This window comes from Mytilus californianus, unplaced genomic scaffold (assembly GCF_021869535.1).
Source record: "Mytilus californianus isolate M0D057914Y unplaced genomic scaffold, xbMytCali1.0.p SCAF_6, whole genome shotgun sequence".
Taxonomy (NCBI): Eukaryota; Metazoa; Mollusca; class Bivalvia; order Mytilida; family Mytilidae; genus Mytilus; species Mytilus californianus.
In genome coordinates this window covers 82902483-82924624 of record NW_026262712.1, presented here as the reverse complement: position 1 = coordinate 82924624, position 22142 = coordinate 82902483, and the positions used below count along the sequence as shown (strand labels likewise).

Below are 22142 nucleotides of genomic sequence, written 5' to 3'. Positions count from 1 at the left end.
GACGACAACGACGACGACGACGACGACGACGCCAACGTCATACCAATATACGACCAAAAAATTTTCAATTTTTGCGGTCGTATAAAAATAAACAAAAATTTTTTTTATTGGCAAATTTTAAATGGAGTTTATTATACTAAAACAATAAATTTGCAACCATAAACATGATAAAACTCCATTTAAACACATCATAAAAGTATTAAATAATTCAACTACATCATAAGGCTATAAAAATAGAAAATGACTTCATAGTCAAGGCTAAAGGTAAACAAAAAACCTTCATCAGCAAAATTTTATATTGGCAAATTTCCAATGAAGTTTATTACACTAAAATTGTTGGCAAATTTCCAATGCATTTATTAACAATAAAGTTATTGGCAAATTTCCAATTTACATAATTTAAAAGCAGTGTAGATGAGATATTTAAATGAGTTTGAATTACCAACCTTACACTGCTTTTAAATAATGTTCTTTACTCAATTATTTGTCTATTAAAATGGAAACCCTTGTTTTTTAACCTTTTTTCCCCTTATTCCTTAAACATTAGAGCCATAACCACCACCCCCCCCCCCCCCCCCCCCCAAAGCCAATTATTACTTTCCAATGTAACCTAAATTTCCAATATACATAATTTTAAATTTCAATTCCTCATGATATATAACCGTATCATTATTATTTTCTTTCATATATAAATCTGAAACAACCATCTTTAAATGGAAAATTTTAAAGAAAAAAAAAGGAAAAAAAAAATCCTACCCCCCACACATTTTTTCAACCCCCTTTTGATTCATCATCCCCCACCTCAATCACAACCTTCAATTTGTGGTATGGTACATTGCAATACAATTTCACAGAGATCCATACACTTGAACACAAGTTTTTGTTGCAAACTAAAAAAATCCTTATTTTCGACCAATATTTGGACCCTTATTCATAAATGTTTGAGCAATTAACCCCAAAACTCAATTCCTACTTTCTCTTCGAGATAAAAAATAACTAACTTAAAATGTAAATTTTAAACAAAAAAAAAAGGAAAAAAAAAAATTACCCCTTTTTTGACCCCGCCCCCCTTATGATTCATCACCCCCACCCCCCTTTCCCCCCAAACCAAGCTCAATAACAGCCTTACCTTTGTGGTATGGTACCTTGTAATACAATTTTAGAGAGATCCATACACTTGAACACAAGTTATTGTCTAGAAACTAAAAAATACTTATTTTAAACCCCTTTTTAGGCCCCTTATTACTAAATGTTTTGGGCAATTACCACAACACTCAATTCCAGCTTTCCCTTTGAGAAATGGAACCTTGTAGTAAAATTTCAGAAAGATCCATACACTTACACACAAGTTATTGTCATGAAACTAGAAAAATGCTTGTTTTTTGCCCCCTTTTGGCCCCTTATTCCTAAAATTTTGAGGCAATTAACCCCAAAATCAATCCCAGCATTGACCCTTTGTGATATGGAATCTTGTGGTACAATGTCAAAGAGATCCATATGCTAACACACAAGTTATGTCTGGAAGTTACAAAAATGCTTATTTTCGGCCCCTTTTTGGCCCCTTATTCCTTAACTGTTGGTACCATAACCCCCAAAATCAATCCCCACCTTCCTATTGTGGTATTGAACCTTATGGTAAAATTTCATAGAGATCCATTCACTTAAACTAAAGTTAGAGTGCGAAAACCATTGTGTATTCGGACGATGACGCCGGACGACGACGACGACGACGCCAACGTCATACCAATATACGACCTCAAAATTTTTTTGCGGTCGTATAAAAATGAATATGGCAAAAAAAATCACAAAGTAATAGAAAAGTAGTTAATTTTGAATCCAGATGGATGGATAGTTCAGTCGTTATATTCTGCTGATCTATGATGGCTACATTGGGTACATTAACAGGTGAGTGGGAGAGTCGATCATGGGGAGGGCTTAAAGTGAATTATATAGTTTAGTTAATTTTATGCAGAAGTAAAGTATAACTCAAGCAGGATACTGAATATGCTGTATCTTTGAACATAACAAAATTAGTTTTGTTATAAAACCACTGCTGCTGTGAAACTTGCTTATTTATTTAATTTGTACCACACAGATTCTGTTTACAAGAACAGGAAATTAAGTTTTTACATTAGAACACCTGGTGATTAAAACATGGAAAGATATTCAGAATCTGAGTGTATCTTAACCATTCAATTAAGCTAATACTCAGATCAAAGAATTGTATGTTATTCTGAATGGAATAATCTCATTTACAAATATATGTTAGGATGAATGGAATATTTTTGTTTACACGTATTTAAAAAAGAGGTACGAAAGATCTCAGAGAGACAGCCAAATTCATAGATCGAAAACAAACTGACAACGCCATGGCCAAAAATAAAAAGACAAACAGACAAATAATAGTACAGATGACACAACATAGAAAACTAAAGACTAAGCAACACGAACCCCACCAAAAACTGGGGGTGATCTCATATATGTAACTGAAAGCTTGAATATTACTTCAACTAAAATATCAATAGCAAAAAACTGCCAAAATGGCTGGCAAGTCTTACATATTGTATTAGAATTTTGAAAACATTATTTTCGAAATAAGGAAGAATTAGAATTGCAAATTTTGTTAAAGTGGAAATTCTTGACAAAAATTGATTTCAATATCTGCTTGTAGTTCTGTATTTATTTTTGTGCCGAGATCTTAATTGCATATACAGTACTGAATAATTCGATATGACTTCATGTTTAGAAGTTCAATTTCAATTACATAATACTGTCAATGTACCAATGACTTAGTACTATCTTATTATTAAATACTGAGCATAATAAGAAATGGGATATATGTCATTGAGACCACAACTTGATGAAACCAGAAAACACTTCTAGAGTTCAACAAATAGTCTGAAAATATGGAAGTCATATTTACTTCCATGCTGAAACAGATTTGATTTAGGATTCTGAAAATCTGAAAAGGAGGGGGGATTTCCATCAGCGGTTAAAGGAAAAAACACAATAAAAATAAGTCTTACAACTGCAATGAACCCAATAACATTGATATTACAATTAGACTTGCTTTTTTCGGTACAATATTTTTTATTAAATTTTATTTGTTTTGTCAGTCAATTTTCATCTGTAATTTGTTTTGAAAATGACTTGTGGTTAACTTGAGTGTTAAGGTCAAATAAAACATTTATTAGTATAATCATTAGGCATGAAATAAGGTTTATATTTAAAATATACACCAACTGAATTGCCAGTGGGCCCTGAATTCATCAGTAGGAAATATTACCGGTAATAACTGGTTTAAAGGTCATGTAACTTGAATAGCTAAACCAATTTTATTATTCACTTCTGGTGTACTTGTGGAAAAGTAAAAATGTTACGGTACCTTATTCCAGAGACATATTTTACGTCTCTGCTTCTACAAAGAGAACCATAATTTGATATAAATAAGTAAGAATCTTTTTAATGGAAAAGAGAAGTATTTGATCAACTATAAAAAAAAAAAAAACAAAAAAAACCACTGACTTTTATCAAACCTTTAAGAATCTTCCACGTTAAAGTATTTACAATATATAAAGTTAGGCTTAATCTACTTTGAACTTTGTGTGTTCAGTTATCTTTTATATTTTTCTGAAATTTTCCTAAATATCGTTTTAATTCTCTTGATAGAGTATGTATCATCTATAGTTAAGCAAAAACTTTGTAATAGTTTTGTAATATTTTGGAACACAAAAAGAACAGATACAAAGAGTAGTAAATTAGATACTTATTTCAAACTAAAAACTTTCTTTTTTAAAGAAATGTATCTATCTTTAAACAATTTTCAATTGAGAAGTGCCATATGTAAAATCAGAATTAGTGCCCATGATCTCAAAATAGAAAGAGACAGGTATAAAACTTTATATATAGAAAGAGACCAAAGGCTTTGTAAGAAATGTACTCTAAATCTGGTTGAAGATGAACAACATTTTATTACTAGTTGTCCAGCATACAAAGATGATAGGGAGATATTTTTCAAGGAGATAAACAGTATTTGTCCTAATTTTTCATATCTCTCAAATGAGGCAAAATTTGTTTGGTTATTCACTAATGAAAATTTGTCTGTACTTAAATATTTAGGGAACTATATTATTACATGTCTAGATGTTAGACAAAACGTAAATTAATGTATGTAATAACAATGATAATTGTAATGATTTTATGGTTCTGGTCCTGCCTGGAATTAAATGTATGTGATTTATATAGAATGGAGATAATATTAAATATGTCTGAACTTTTTAATGTTTCATTTCAATGTATAAAAAAAATGTTTTTCTGTTACAAATCATGATGTATTGTTTTATGTGTACATGTCATGCTGCCCATCAAGGGTCCTTGATTGGAATGATAAATATTCTTATTCTTATTCTCTTATACAGATTGTTCAATTTTAAACCCTTATGAGACTATCCGTGGAGATAAAAAAAAAAAATACAGATTTAAGAAGACAAGAGATTCAATACATTAAAAAAACCTTTTAATGCCCGAGTTCTAATACAGGTTGGTTAAATGTCTTTACTTCACACAACTCCACGAAAGAAAAAGCACCAGACCATTTAAAGATTTAAAGACAGATCACAGAATACATGTATTACAATTAGGAATGAACAAGGAAGTGTAATACAAAATTGATGACTACATTAATTAACTCAAAGAGTCTGAATATCAGCAATCTATTTACTGAATCTGGAATGAAACTCAACCTGTAAAATGACTTCAATTTCAAGACAAAAGTTTGCAAATAAAACTTTTCAAATTGTTTGATTGTACAATATATATATACATTGTACATACATGTACATATACTATTTGTTGTTGACCTTTAACCAATATTTTCATTTACCCAGTATTCATAACAGGTGCTTGCCAACGAAAGGGTTTCAGCTTACTTCTTAAGACACAATTTGGACTGCATGCACTCAAGAACATTTTGTAATGGACAGCACTTACTGCATGTAATCGAATTTATTTTTACAATTAAAAAATTTAATGTATCTAATGATTAGATATAACCATTTGAAGCCATATCAGTTCTATCACAATACCAGGATTTCCTGCACTTGTAAACAATTGAATATTTATTTGAAAAAAAATTAAACAAGAGGCTCTCAAGAGCCTGTGTCACTCACCTGATTCTACTTTGGTTTTGGAAATCATGTAAAAATAGATTAAAATCATAACAAATACCCTAATAATGAGTGAGGCCAAATTTGGTTCAATATTGGTCCTGTAATTTAATAAAAAATCCTGGTGGCCATCTTGAACATTAAATCGGCAACAAAGTAGCAACACTTCATCAGTACCTCATAAGAACATTTATGCCATGTTTTGGTTTCATTTCATTCAGTGCACCTCTAGAAGAAGCATTTGTATGTATTTCCCATAGGGTCTTATGTTAAAGGAAGTCCCCCCATTGGCAGCCATCATGGATGAAGGATCAGCTTCAAAGTAACAAAACTTAGTCAGCACCTCATAAGGAATATTCATGCCATGTTTGGTTTCAATCCATTCAGCATGTGGTTCTCTAAAAGAAGACATTTGTATGTATTGTCCATAGGGTCCTTTCGTTAAACATTGTCCCCATCTGGCTGCCATCGTGGATGAAGGATCAGCTTCAAAGTAACAACACTTGGTCAGCACCTCAAAAGGAACATGCATGCCATGTTTGGTTCCATTCCATTCAATGGTTCTCTAAAAGAAAACATTTGTATGTATTTCTTATAGGGTCCTATGTTAAACTAAGTCCTCCGCTGGCGGCCATCTTAGATTATGGATCGGCTTCATAGTAACAACACTTGGTCAGCACCTCATAAGGAACATTCATGCCATGTTTGGTTTCATTGCATTCAGTGGTTCTCTAAAAGAAGACATTTGTATGTATTTCCTATAGGCTCCTATGTTAAACTAAGTCCCCCACTGGCGGCCATCTTGGATGAAGGATTGGCTTCAAAGTAACAACACTCGGTCAGCACCTCATGAGGAACATTCATGCCATGTTTGGTTCCATTCCATTCAGTGGTTCTCTAAAAGAAGACATTTGTATGTATTTCCCATAGGGTCCTATGTTAAACTAAGTCCCCCGCTGGCGGCCATCTTGGATGATGGATCCGCTACAAAGTAACAACACTTGGTCAGCACCTCATAAGGAACATTCATGCCATGTTTGGTTTCATTCCATTCAGTGGTTCTCTAAAAGAAAACATTTGTATGTATTTCCCATAGGGTCCTATGTTAAACTAAGTCCCCCACTGGCGGCCATCTTGGATGATGGATCCGCTACAATGTAACAACACTTGGTCAGCACCTCATAAGGAACATTCATGCCATGTTTGGTTTCATTCCATTCAGTGGTTCTCTAGAAGAAGTTCAAAATGTAAAAAGTTAACGACGACGCCGGACGACGGACGCCAAGTGATGAGAAAAGCTCACTTGGCCCTTCGGACCAGGTGAGCTAAAAAATGAATTCCCAAGGTACATGTCATTGAGATGTCAACACAAGATAATAACAATACCATGTATGGATTAGTCAATATCTTACTAATGCCTGGAGACTTCAAAGAAAATAATGTGCCCTTAAAACCAGGATTTCTTTTGTCTTAGATGATATACATGCCAATGTTTAGAAAATTTGATTTGATATTCCGATACGAGTAAGATAGATGATACACTCAAAGTTTACTTTTGAATATAAACAGACAGGCATCATCCATTAGAGGATGAATTGAATTAACCAGTAAAAGTGTGGTTAACCTTGCTATAATGCCAATGCTGGTGTACACAGTTCAAGGTGACATAGTACCAGTACTCTTCCTTTAAATTTTATGTCAAATCAGATGCAGATCAAGGATTTTGAAAAGAGGGAGGGCCCCAAAATAAGCAACCTTTGGGGTGGGACATGTAAAAAGTCTATGCATATATGAAGCTCCGTGTATGTACAGGCAAAATAATTGGTTGTATACATATGGGTCATGATTGATTGTCAGACTGCTCTTGCTTAATGTCCAGTGGCAATTTATTGGATCATGCATATGGCACATGCATTGTATGTCATACATTTCCTATTGTATATTAAATGTCTATTCAAATTCACTTTCTAAATGATTTTAGTTTGGACACATGTTACAGTTTTGCGCATATACATGCATCATATAAACCCAGGTCACCATTTTAACAAACATATCAAACAACAGGTGTATGTGTCAAAATAATTTCAAAGTGTTAATTAAGATTTATTATAATTCTAATATTTACAAATATAAAAGCAATTCTCTGGAAAAACAAAGACTTAAAGCAGATAAGGTATTCACAAGCATTTAAGTATTTACACATTATACACAAACAGAAAGCTGATGCTTTAAATTTTAGGCAATTAGAATTCAAGCATATTATCATTTTCAGCAAAAAAAGTTCATGCTTTATCATTATTTGCATCCATATTCAATAAGTATTGCCTACAACTACATTTGTTTAATTGGCTTTCAATTCAATACATACAAGCATATTCTTCTAAAGCATTTAACCACTGTTTAATGTGGTTGTTGGATATATCTCATCACTGCAAAGCTGCTTACTGAATATAAAGGCAATCTATTCAATAGTACTTGAGAAAAGTGCTAAGAAAAAATTTAAGTTTATTCAGCATTACATCTCATTACTTCCAAGTACACCCTGGTATGACCAAATATGAAGTCATTCTGTTCAGTATTTTGTGAAAAGTGTGATAATTTTTTTTTTTAAAGTTCAATTAGCATTTTGAAATTCCAAGTATCATCATACAGGGAGTAGGTGTCTGACAGTTCCATAAAGTGCTCACACATAACAACTCATCACAGTCAAGCAGCTGACCAAATATGAAGTCATTCTGTTAAGTAGTACCAGAGACAAGAGCGACAGAAATATTTTTTGGAACAGTCAAATGGACCAACTGACGGACAGACAAGGTGAATGCAGCATCGCCCCTACTCCTAGAGTGAGGGTCAGGGGTAATAAGTTATGTACCTAGTTGAAATACAAAATGGAAGAGGAATCAGTCTTCATTTGATCAGAGCTTCAGTACTAAGAAGTTTTTTTTTATTAACAGAAAAAATATAAAAATTGCATGTGATCTTGTTGCTTCATTTGATACTTTAAGCAAGTTTTAAATTTTCCCTAAACATACGCAATACTGCATCCATGTCGTAATAAACGGTAAAATGAGTTAAACACAAAAAGACTTAGTTATATATAAGGATGTGTCATACTAGAGGGAGAATTAACCCTTCAGGTCTTTTATCGACAGACCAATACCAGGTTAAATAAAAATGTGTTTATTTTGAGCTGGTGAATACCATACTCTGATATTTCATGATAATATCAATACATTATAGATCATATTTGACCCCAGTGTTTATGACATGTATGACATCAATATATTGGTAATATAATTTCTGTTTCTTGTGAAACTGGTGAATCACAGTTATTGGGAAATAAGTGTAATTATTGCATAATACCAACTTTATATAAATTGTAGATATTTTTCTTTTAATTCATTTCAAGGTAGATCATGTACATGTATTTTTGTAAAAAATAGGAACAAATAATTCACAAAATCTTCCAAGCCCACCCCCACCCTTAACAATCAAATGGCCTACCCAATAAAAAAAAAAAAATTCCATAGAATGTAAATCTCAAGACTAAAATTGCTTGTATATCAACTTGGCTTTTGTTTGATAGTTTTTCTCTATCCATTATAATTTTTCAAAATAAAAATAAATAAAAAAACATTTAAGTTTATAACTCCAACAACAATCAGACAATTTTGATTGGTTTACAGTAAATCTTCACCTTCCATATTTATGCCTCATTAAGATTTTCCTATGATCCTGTACAGTTTTCAAGATATTACACCTGCATTTTACCCATATATGCTAAATATTTTAGTAATTATGGCCATGTTGGTTGATAGAACAGAATATAATTCACAAACAAAAACCTATGGATCCTTCCTCTTAAGTTGGGTTTAAATATGTTCAGTAGTTTTTGATGTTACGATCTTTGAAAAAATATGCAAATAAGTAGCTATTCAAGGGCAACAACTCCAATAATGTCAATTGATTATTTGGATATCTAACATGATGATAATTTTTGCTGTAAAGAGTTTTTTTTTGCATTTTACCCTCAATTTTAGCAATGGCATCAACGTTCATTAGTTAGCAGGTACAGGAAATGAAATGTGAATTCTAAAGTTTCGTTAATAGGAAAAGTATGCCTAGCTAGACACACAAGTATATTTATACATGGAAAATGTGCTGTTATACTTGATCATATCATCTTTGATCTTTGGTGGATTGTCGTCTGATTGGCAATTGTAACAAATTGTTCCACATCTCTCCTCTATATATTGAAAAGACCAGATCTGTATGATCTAATGCTAATATAGGATCAACTTCTCATTATCAAATTATTGGCATCAAGAAATGTCAATGAATAATTTCTAAATGAATCTGATTTTCTTTATACTTTGGATTAAAAAAGTCTTATTATATATCTAATTTATTTAGGTCATATATTGATGAAAAGTACCATCTGATGATGTGATAGGAAAAACAGAATTGACTTAAAAAAATGTGCACTTGAAATGATATCTGTTTATGACTTATATTAAATAAGACACATTGCACAATTCATAGTTTTCACAGTCAAAAGAAAAAGTAACATATGAAGAGTATTGATTTGTTATTATAGTTGTATAAAAATATTTTTTTCTAAAACCAAACAATCCTTAAGCTTAATTTCAAACAAGACATCTTGATAATTTGACATTTCTGAACAAGCTCAGTAGAAGTCAGCATGTTTCCCTTGTTGAAAACATAAATACTTTTTGTAATCCATGTCAAAACAAAGTTCTTCTTAAAATTAATTTTGCATTTAATGTGGTAACACAGGTGTAAGCTGATATTTACAACTGAGTGACATGTAGGCTCGTGTTAAAAAGTACAAGAGAAATAAAGCCAGGTGTCAAAGGTAAAGCAGCAAAGTAAGAAACAACCTTGAGTTTGCATTAGATACAGTCATGTTCCCATACATACATCCTTTAATTTAACCCTTGATTTCTAAGAAAAAACGAGAAGGTAAAACTTTCCGTCAATGAAGGGTTAAATGTAAATGAGAATTACCATCTTTAAGTGTGATATATATACCCCTTTGATGCACTTGCATACAGATTTGGTCAAAGAAATTCATAGAAAAAACACTTTCCCATATATTCTTTAGAAAATAAGGGGACTAAATCTGGGACAATAATTGGCAATTCTACCAAAACTCTATACCATTGTGTAATGTTTCAAAAGATTTACTCTAAGTAAACAATTAGTATAGAAATTGTATCAGAATCCAACAAGCATAAACCTTCAAAATTTATTTGCAACAACTATTGTGGTGATGTTTACTTTCTGTCATTAAATGCCACCTTTTCTCCACAAAAAAAAAATGACAAAATTTCATATGATGACAATAAAGGGTATAACACTTGAACAGTTCTGGTAAATATAGTTTTGACTGAAATCATCAACAATCCTACAACATCTTATTCATAGATAATAAAGGTACATTACTCACCTGGATCAGCATAAATGTTCAAAGAGTTGGGCTTGTTACATTCGTTTAAGCTGGTGCAAGATGTTTATAAAATGTATACCTTTTTGCAATTCATATACCCGTAAATATATAATAGAAAAACTAAGGATATGGGGTATCCATCCATGACACAAAATCAGTACATGCACAGCAAAAAAACACACTAAAAGCAAAGGAACAGCGCTTTTATTGCTGTCCTTCATTTCAAAGCCACAGTGAGGCCTTCAACACAGAAAACCTCACCTCACTGCAAGTTTAAAACAGTCCCTAGCACCGATTTGAGCGGAATTCTTTGCTAAATGAATCGGATTGACTTTGTAAGATCTTACATGTATGTATCTTAATTTCATGAGTAAATTCAGATAATTTTAAGAGTATATTAAGATAAATTCATGAGTAAATTCAGATAAATTTATGAGTTTATTCATTAATTTCTAAATTGTTCTTTTTCATTCTTTCGATAAGTCCATAAATTCCATTGAAATATCGTTTAATGAAAACACTTTAAGGATAAATGACCCTAATACCAACAAGCATTTGTAATAAGTACATGTAATAATATAATTTTAAGATGAAGTTTCTAAGACTAGCAATGTTGCAGAAATATGGGAGAAACAACAGGTCTAAGACTATTTCTTTTAGTCATTGGAGAGTTTAGCTATTTAATTCCAAAGATGAATGATTGATAATAATTATATTATATTTGATCATATTATTTTTAATTTTTAATCAACATAGATTTTGTTCAATTGGAAGTAAGATGCACACGCTGCAGTCCAAGTCAACCCAGATTATTTAACATCATCTGACTGAGGAATGGTGATTATTTATAATCATTACACAAGTTTCAAGGTAAACAATCAGATAAAAAGCCGGCTCTTTTATTATTGGCTGAATGCTTCATCAGTTTGTGATTCTACTCTAGCCTCTCGTCAAGGTGCGCTAAGTGTCAATCTTTGAGCAAACCTACCCCATAAACCAATCCATAGTGTCCCTTAAATATTCGGGTATCTTCTCCAGTTTGTCACTTTCAATAAATGTCTTTCTTTCGCAGTCTTCTTAGTGTCAACCAAAACAACATACCAATATGGCGATTTTCATAATTCCTTGCGCGCGATTAAGTGCGCAAAGGAGACTTTGTTTACAAATGTGTTGAGATATTTAGGAAGTAAAAGCAGTCGCAGTTGTAAAACCAGCATTAGGAAAAACTGCCTGGCATTATTTTTTTCTTTAAGTTTACAAAATATACCATTACACTGAAGATGTTTTACTTATCTTGACAAAGATGAAAACGAAACTGAAAGTTGAAAGAGAAGACAACTCTATAAAGAAAGGGCCCACTTTGGTATCATAGATTGATTACGAGCGGGCGAGAAATGCAAAGAAAGGTAAAATAGAAGGCACATGAAAAAGATGTGGCAAAAGTTCCGGATTGCATTTAGCTTAGTTTCTATTTATTCAGGAAACTAAAGAGTCAAGTTCGGTATTTGGGAGAGGAATTTGTAAAAGTGTGAAAATTCACTTGTTTTCAAATCCTAATAAAACTGTCTTATTGTAATGTTTACTTCATTACTTTCAAAATATAATATTGTTTACACTAAGTTCGGTATTTAAGCAACTATATGCATATTTCGTAAAATTAAAGCTTCTTTTAAGGCAGCAATCGGGCTTTAGATCTGAACATTCATGTAACACTGCCCTCCTTAAATTAATTGATGCATGGCTTAGCGAAATGGATAAAGGGAATTTAAATTGTGCTCTTTTTCTAGACTTTAGAAAAGCCTTTGTTATTGTTAATCATCATATTTTACTGAGCAAATTACAAATGTATCACTGTGATGGTCATGCTATTGATTGGTTTACATCTTATTTATCAGGAAGATTTCAAAAGGTAATGATCAATAATATTGAATCTCATTTCAGAGAAGTTCAGTCAGGAGTTCCACATGGTTCCATACTAGGACCTTTACTTTTTATCAATGTTTTATCTCTTGTGCTTGAAATTGTTTCTTCTGAACTTTATGCTGATGATACAACATTATATAAGTAATCTCCATCAGTAACAGATTTAAATGCATTTATGCCTGATGTATATTTTTGTAATGTTGTGAATTGGTGTAATGATAATGATATGACATTGAATAGAGATAAGACTTAGGTCATGTTAATTCATTCTGATAGACAAAATGTTTTTGAAACAGAATTAAGTATCAGATTTGATGATGAACATAATTATCATAATAGACGTCGTTTATAATCAAAAACTGCTAGGAATCAATATTGACAAATCTCTTTCGTGGGAAATTCAAATTGACAAACTTTGTGCAGTAATTGTAAGCTGACTGCATCTTATGGGTCGACTAAAAGCATATCTTCCAGTAAGTGTTCTCAAACTATATTATAATGGATATATACTTTTAATTATGGACTACTGCTGTACCGTGTGGGGAAATGCTTCTAAAACTAATATTGACAAATTATACAAGTTACAAAAGAGGACAGCAAGAATCATTTTAAATGCATGTTTTGATATCTCTTCATCAGTTATGTTTAAAAAGTAAGAAAGGCTTACCATTTATAATGGAATTAAGTATTTTATGATAGTGATGGTTTATAGTTGTATGAATAATCTAGCACCTGAATATTTATCTGAACTATTTTTAATTTGTTCAGTTGTTAATGAATACGCATTAAGATCATCTTCCCAAAATAATATATTTGTTCAACGATGTGAAACTAATTATGGTAAAAGAACATTTATGTATTCTGGAACCTTGTTGTGGTATTCCTTGCCTTTGACTTTGAAAGAAAGTAAAAGTATAAATGTTTTTAAAACAAAATGTCAACCTTATCTCTTGAAAATACAAGAAGAGAACTTTTCGCCGTTTTAATGTAACACTTTTACTATAAATATACTTCTTATTTAAGTAAATTGTATTTTGTTAACCTGTACTATATATATGTGCTCGATAGATAGTTTTCTATACATTGCATCAAGCTATAGATCGTACCGTGTCTATAACAAAAATGTGAATAAGTCAAAGATCTGTCATAAACACACAATTCTCAAAATAATGAAAATACAAACAAAAATATAACAGTAGGATAAAACAAAACATAAGACAACGACTTGCGTTGTTTTTTTGACTTGGGACAGGCACATAAAGAAACGGTGACGGTGTAAAACAATATTTAGATGTTGCCTTGATTCAAAAACTTTAGTTATCACTGAGGGTGGTAAAGGGTTATTTTCGGGCAACGTGTTTTGCCATTTTTATTTCACGTGCAGCCGTGACAAAGGTTCGTTATTCACCGTGTTTCGTGAAATCGGTAAAAAGACCAACGTGCAAGAAATTTTTAATTGTTCTTTCATCGTGAAATGGCAATTTTATTTCGCGTTCTCCCGTGCAGATACCCCCCCCCCCCCCCTTTACGCCCCTCATCACTATAAACATAACATACCATAGCAGAGAATATGCTTGCTTTCGATTCATTTTTTAATATTTTTTTATTATAACATAACCATAAAGCAGCCATCTTACTTGAATTTCTATTATGTAGAAATAGGGTGTACAGTTAAATCTCAAAACGCGGAAAATCATTACTGTAATCGTGACATTCAGACTATAAAACATTTATTTTGCTCTCACTTGTTGCGGTCTAGTCTTTGATGCGAGTCATCAAACATTGGTTTGAAAAACCAAGCACAAAATAATTGTTTTTTTTTCTTTCTGATTCATGGCACGGAGGAGAAAACGGAACAATTGTTAAGAGTCGACATGACATCACCGATGTCATGTACAAAACTTTCAAAATTAAAGAGCAATCAATACGTTATTGTGTTTTTTCTTTCTTTAAAAAATGTTATAAACTTTCGGAAGGAATACATTTAGTTTAGGAAAGCAAAAGACACGAACCCCATGAATTTAATGAAATGTACTAGTAATCATCGATATGATTTTTTCCTGTAAAAATGCAGGAGTTTTCTAAATTGATTTTTTTTCAGGATTTTTAACAGATAAATTAGTATCCAAATCTGCATCGATCATTGTGGTTTATTTTTGTATCTGTTACAGGCATTTCTAAATTTAGGCATTTTGTAAAATGACCGAATTTTAAGGCAATGTATAAAATGCCTAACCTTGACAGGCATTATATTAAATGACTAAAAATACCTAGTCATTTTGCTTCGAAAAGTTTAAAGCAAAATTCAACAAATTGCATGTTCAGTTTCAGGTAATTTGTTAAAAAATATGATAATTACCATTGAGATGCATATGGTCTATATACCAGCTTTGATAAATGTTTGGTATTACTATAAATGTTCACTTCTTCGTACTATGAACATCAAAATTATTTATTTTATAAAAATATTTCCTTTCTCCATTTGAACTGTACACGTATACCTAACAACAAAATTATTTTCATTTACCTGTTTTTGAATAATTGCAAATGGCTGGTATTTTTGTTCAAGCATATTGTTTTTTTTTAAATTGTTTAACATTTCACAGCGGTATAACATGTTACTTTAACTATTCTTCCCTTAGTTTATTTATTTTGTATTTACATTGTATCATAGATCAAATTTATTTGTTCAGTGTATGTTCACTGGTGTTAATATGTCTTTTGATTGAGTTAAGCCATTTCAATTGATATTTTATAGTGTGTCTTTCTATGTTGTGATGTTCAGTACACTATTGTTTCAGATAAGGGTGAAGGTTTGGTACCATTAAAACGTTTACACCCGCTGCAATTGTTTGCACCTTTCCTAAGTCAGGAATCTGATGTTCAGTAGTTGTCGTTTGTTGATGTGGTTCATAAGTGTTTCTCGTTTCTCCGAGGCGTTTTTTATATAGATTAGACCGTTGGTTTTCCCGTTTGAATGGTTTTACACTAGTAATTTTTGGGGCCCTTTATAGCTTGCTGTTCGGTGTGAGCTAAGGCTCCGTGTTGAAGACCGTACTTTGACCTATAATGGTTTACTTTTATAGATTTTGACTTGGATGGAGAGTTGTCTCATTGGCACTCATACCACATCTTCTTATATCTATATATGATCAAAAACACAATATCTTGCAAAAAAAAATAACAAATGGTTCGGTAAAATTGAGTTTATTCTTCAAAAACCAGCTGAGAAATTTTGTATTCTTTTTAGAGAAACTTACGTTTAGAATGTACTCACTCTGTATTTCAGTGGTAATCGTATGATCTTTCTTCTCATGATAGCAGGAAAAATTGTTCTTACAACAGAACAAAGTTTACAAACGAATTTTTAGAAAATCTAGATTCAAAATAGAAGTGTGTAATACGAAGCAGGAAAAAAGAAGCTTTTTTTTTAATTGACTGATTGTTGTTTTTTGGCATTCAGTAGCAATTATTTTATGCATATTTAAGACGAGAAAAAAATGCTAACAAATCAAGGAGGTAAGTTCTGCAATGGATTGGCCCTGATAAAGGACAGGAAATTCTGAAAGCCTCTTGAATTGAAGGTATGTTGGATAGAGACAGAAAAGTTCCCTGTTGTAGCGCTACGACCAGATTTTACGCCAAACAATGTATTTGCAAAATAATCGGGACAAATGTGTAACAGATCCTGTCGTCCAAACATTATATGAAATAACAAATAATTTTCGAGTTCGGTGCTTGTGGGAATTTCGAATAATTCAATTGAATTTATTTCTAATTATTTGAAAACTCTTAAAATGCAAGCTTTAAAATTCAGTAATTATCATAGATAAAACTGTTCTATTGTTCGATACTTTCAGCTGTCCAGTTTTTGTGAATATTTCATACCATTCAGAAATTTTGTTGTAAAATGCTTTTCATTTTTTCCAGGGATTTTGTAAAATGCATGAAAATATAGTCAAAATATAAAATGCCAGAATCTTACAGACATTTTAGAAAACGTCTTAATTTTTCAGGCATTTTACATAATGCTTAAATTTAGAAAATGCATGCCTGTAGCATATCCACATGAAAAAAGAATTCAACTTCGGGCTAGTCACAAAACATTCAAAGAAGGTAGACCAGTCCTTTAATTTCACCTTTCGCAGTTTCCATGATGTCAAAAAGGTTAAATTAGTCCACATTTCATCAACTCATTGCGCTTGAATTTCATGCAAGTCGAGGGCACCACATTGCATTACTTACACTGGAATACGATTGTACCGAATCTCTCTTTAAATGCTGGAATATATTCAGTAGCAATACTCTTTTAAGCCCGCCGCATTTTTGCGCCTGTCCCAAGTCAGGTACCTCTGGCCTTTGTTAGTCTTGTATGTTTTCCATCTTCGCTGAACAAGTATACCAGGGGCGGATCCAGCCACTTATAAAAGGGGGGGGGGGGGTCCTAACCAAGGATAAAGGGGGGGGGTTCCAACTATATGTCCCCATTCAAATGCATTGATCGTCAAAAAAAGGAGGGTTCCAACCCCCTGACTCCCCCCCCCTTGGATCCGCCACTGTATACATTATTGTTTAGGGGCCAGCTGAAGCCAACCTCCGGGTGCGGGATTTTCTCTCTTTGTTGAAGACTCATTGGTGGTCTCGGGCTGTTTTCTGCTCTTTGGTCGGGTTGTTGTCTCTTTGACGCATTTCCCGTTTCCATGCTCAATTTTATCTTTCTCTGCGTCATACACGTTTCCAAATTATTATAAGACAGAAATTCCCCATTCTTTCTTAGATCAAAATAAATCATATATCATAACAGTTTGTAAGAATTATTTCCCAGTTTGTAAGAATTATTTCCCTTGATATTCAATCCTGTCTTAAGACTTCAAATATTAGCTTCGTTCTTTTCAGTGTTCATGGATTTTCCTTGAAACATAAACTATGTACATTTATTATCAAATACTTCATTGTAAAAATGCCTTGTAATCAAATTAATGAAATGAATATGCATTTCAACTGAAAATAAAAAAGATTGTCCGAACAATTGACATACATCTATTTAATATAATGTACACTTCATAACGGCCACAGCCAAACCAAAGAAGGCGTGTTACGCCAAGAAACATTACTTTTGGAGAAAAAGTAGCTGAGATGCAGCTACAAAAATATAACTGTTTTAAATTTTTAGTCATTCAACGGGAGAGTATCGAAAAAAAATCGTGACAGATCGAATGTTGTTTGTTTTGGGCCTCTATTAACATTTTAATGTAACACATATCTAAGTTGTGCGTAAAAGGTATTTTCAACAACAGACTACATCTACATCTACATCTACAGAATACTTTTTAACGGTTTCAAGATGCTATATATATGATTATAAGAAACTAAAAAAATTGAACATATTTACAATAAATTTAAAACATTTTAAGTAGTATTTTGTATAGATAAAGACATATAATAGTGGTTTTTAGCAATACATAATATAATTTTCTGTTGACTTGAAGACATCTAAGTCTGGGTTACTGGCTATCTTCTTCTTTAAATACAGAAAACTTCAACTTGTTCTCAGCCATTATTGCTCCCGAAAAAAAGACAGTAATTTATGGGAAAGAATGGCTGTACAAATCATAGGTACATGGGGACAGGACAAAATTTTGTTAGCCTTCCCCCTTTTTCCAAAATCCGTTATTCGGTATTCGTTTGTTTTCTATTAATTTCAATTATTTTCGTGTTTTTCTGTATTATATGAGCATAAATATACTAGAAATAACTTGTATTTACTATTTACTATCAATTTCAAGTTTACTATCCACAACGGTCACTGATATATATTCAAGGAGTTGTCTAACTATACAAATCCTTGATATATTTTATATGATAATTTTTTTTTATATATTGACATATTGTTTCAACCAATGAACAATTGCAGAATATTTCTTGCTTTCTATATTTAATTGTATGTGTATGTTGTTATTTATGTATTATTGTCATTTTGTTTATTTTCTTTTGTTTCCTATTTTGACATCGGACTCGGACTTCTCTTAAACTGAGTTTTACTGTGCGTACTGATGTACGTTTGTTTTTTTTTCTACATTGGCTAGAGGTATAGGGGGAAGGTTGAGATCTCAAAAAACATGCTTAACCCCGCCGCATTTTTGCGCCTGTCCCAAGTCAGGAGCCTCTGGCCTTTGTTAGTCTTGTATCATTTTTAATTTTAGTTTCTTGTGTATAATTTGGAGTTTAGTATGACGTCCATTATCACTGAACTAGTATACATATTTGTTTAGTGGCCAGCTGAAGGACGCCTCCGGGTGCGGGAGTTTCTCGCTGCATTGAAGACCCATTGGTGGCCTTCGGCTGTTGTCTGCTCTATGGTTGGGTTGTTGTCTCTTTGACACATTCCCCATTTCCATTCTCAATTTTATGACTTGATATGTATGTTTTATGTGTTGTGTTTTTGTTCTGTAAGTTTTAAAAGCTCTTCAGAGCTTATGTTTGTAATTGTATTGCTTATACCGACTCTAAACAAAGCTTAATGTCTTATGTCTTATTCAATTTGGAACTTATATTCTATTTCATGACAGTTCATCTGATAAGGTGGCAAACACAGGATAGGTAAAGACAGAGACATATATACACGGGACATATATATGTATGTCTTTGGTAAAGACAAGGATTTGTATTGTAATTACTATACAAATCCTTGGTAAAGATCAACTTTGCCATATGAAGACATAAGCAAAATTAAAATCAAACACGCAACTATTTTAATTTCATTAATTATCATACTTTTCATATGTATCTCAGACAACGAATATAAAATTGAGGATGGAAATGGGGAATGTGTCAAAGAGACAACAACCCGACCAAAGAGCAGAATACAGCTCAAGGCCACCAATGGGTCTTCAACAAAGCGAGAAAATCCCGCACTCGGAGGCGTGATTCAGCTGGCCTCTAAACAAAAATGTGTACTAGTTCAGTGATAATGGACGTCATACTAAACTCCAAAACATACACATGAACTAAAATTAAAAATCATACAAGACTAACAAAGGACAGAGGCTCCTGACTTGGGACAGGCGCAAAAATGCGGCGGGGTTAAACATGTTTTGTGAGATCTCAACCCTCCCCCTACACCTCTAGCCAATACGCACAGTAAAACTCAGTTTAGAAGAAGTCCGAGTCCAATGTCAGAATAGGTAACAAAAGAAAATAAGCAAAATGACAATGATACTTAAAATAAGAAAGGACCACTAGCTAGCAGTTACTGACATGCCAGCTCCAGACCTCTATTAAACTGATTGAAAGATTATGTCTTCATCATATGAAAATCAAGCACAATCCCTCCAGTTAGGGGTTTAGTATCATACCATCATACAATATATGAGAAGAACATAACCCGTATCATGCCAACAACTGGTTTTAGTATAAATGTGTTTATTTCCGATGCAAAGACCCTATGAGTGAATCAATATTAAAACAAAAATATGCCATCTTTAATGACCCGACAACAGTATTGTAACTATATCCCTTCTTAATAAGTCTGTTTAAAAGTTTGGTTAGCTTTTGAGGTGAATGCCGACATTTTTGTGATTTGTAAAGAATATTACCATAAAAGATTGGATGTTAAATACCCGAACGTATAAGATGTCTGCATGTTGAGTTATATTTACGAATGCATGATGTCCTTGTACCGATGATAAAATTTAGTAAATGTTTTGACTAGTTTGTGATATCGAAAACCCTGGTGTAATAATTTTTCAGTAATACATATATACAGATTTCTTTCGTTAAAATTAAATACACGAATGAATCGAACAAGTTGAGATATATAAACACCATAAGATGGTGACAAGGGAACGTCACCATCTAAAAATGGATAATTAACAATAGGAAATGAAAAATCATCTCTTTTAGCATAAATTTTGGTATTAAGCTTCCCGTTAAAGATATAGATATCAAGATCCAGGAAAGGGCAGTGTTCATTGTTAGTATTAGCTTATTTAAAGTCAGTTCAGCAGGAATAAATCTCTTTAGTGTACATACTGAAGTCGTCATTATTGAGAGCCAATATATCATCCAAATATCTAAAAGTGTTATTAAATTTTTGTATCAGATGTTGTTTTGATGGGTCTTTGCTGATTTTAGTCATAAATTGTAACTCATAACAATACAGAAACAGGTTCGCAATAAGTGGTGCACAGTTAGTCCCCATTTGAATTCCGATAACTTGACGATATACGGAATCTCCAAAGCGAGCAAAAATGTTGTCTAGTAAAAATTCAAAGGCAGTTATAGTATCAAAGCAGGTCCAATTGACATAGTTCTTTTGTTTGTTGTTACTAAAAAATGACCTAAAAGAGTTTGAACATATATATTCGCATTCTGACTTTTTAAATTTCCATTTAATTAGGTGTGTGAATTTTTACCTAATAAGAATATCATGAGGCAAAGTGGTATATAGGGTAGAAAAATCAAAACTGTGAACAGATTCAAAATCACCAATATAAGCATGCAATTTATCAAGTACTTCCAACGAATTTTGGATACTCCAAAAGTAATTAATTCCACTATTTTCAAATGCATTATTTGAACAATTTATTATCAGGTTTTTTATTGTACCAAGTGTATGTACTAAGCATAGTTTATAATGGTACTGATTTTTACGAGTATGTATATATGTTCTGTATCTTCCTCCTTTAGTAGCACCACCATGGGTTATGGTTTAAAGGAGGACATTTAACACACTCTATCGGTACAGATTTAATGTCAGCATTTGCCTACCCAGTTTCCCAGCCTGGCCGTGACGGGTCTTACTACCAGAAAGTTAACCTTCCCCAAAAACAATAAGTACAATGATTATGCAATAAAACATACGAACACATCCACTCACCTGATTCGCTCATCCTAAAAAAAAAATGCAAAATATAAAAACAATTATATTCAAAATAAAGAATAAGGTCACCCCGGATGCCATACAAATGCCAAGGCAACCAACGGGAAACCGGTAAGGACATACTTGGATTCCAAACCGATATCGCTAAATGCCCAGCTGTTTTCCTGTTAGAGGAAGCCGAAAATCCTACGATAAAGAATCTGGGAAAGAAACTACTGATCCATTAGGGGAACAGCTAAAACCTTCAGATATCAAATAGATTGGTCTGATAGTTTCCCACATGGAAACTGCTAATGGATCCCATCTGACCACCTGTCTCAAACAAAGTTAAAATATCTGCAGAAACTTTTCTCAACAAAAAAATATAATCCAAAACATAAAATATACGATGTAAGGATAATAATATTTCTCTAATTCTTTGACAATTTATACCTTTCTGCACTCATTGTATAAAAAAAATTAATCAACGTGTGGTTGCCGGTGATCTCAGAAGATGATTGGATGAATTTAAGGGTCATAACCTTTATGAGCTCAAAATATGCTAACAGGTGTTAATGAAATTGACAACTTTGTGAAATGTGGAAGGCACTCGAAGGGGGTTTTGGTTTAACAAACTATGAAATGTATTTTTTAATCATTAGAGAAACAGATTCTTACATAGGTACACGTGAATTATCGAATTTATCCAATCTCGATAGTTAAA

At 32.4% G+C, this 22142-nt stretch overlaps 1 protein-coding gene across 1 annotated transcript in view; it reads right to left on the bottom strand.

Moving 5' to 3' along the window:
- LOC127705199 (MOB kinase activator 2-like) overlaps window positions 1-11784 on the bottom strand; it is a 57023-nt gene extending 45239 nt beyond the window's left edge. The window contains exon 1 of the mRNA XM_052209522.1: window positions 11624-11784. Coding sequence (XP_052065482.1) covers window positions 11624-11640 — 17 coding nt within the window. The 5' untranslated portion in view covers window positions 11641-11784. The remainder of the gene's footprint in view (window positions 1-11623) is intronic.
- Window positions 11785-22142: the final 10358 nt, after the last annotated feature.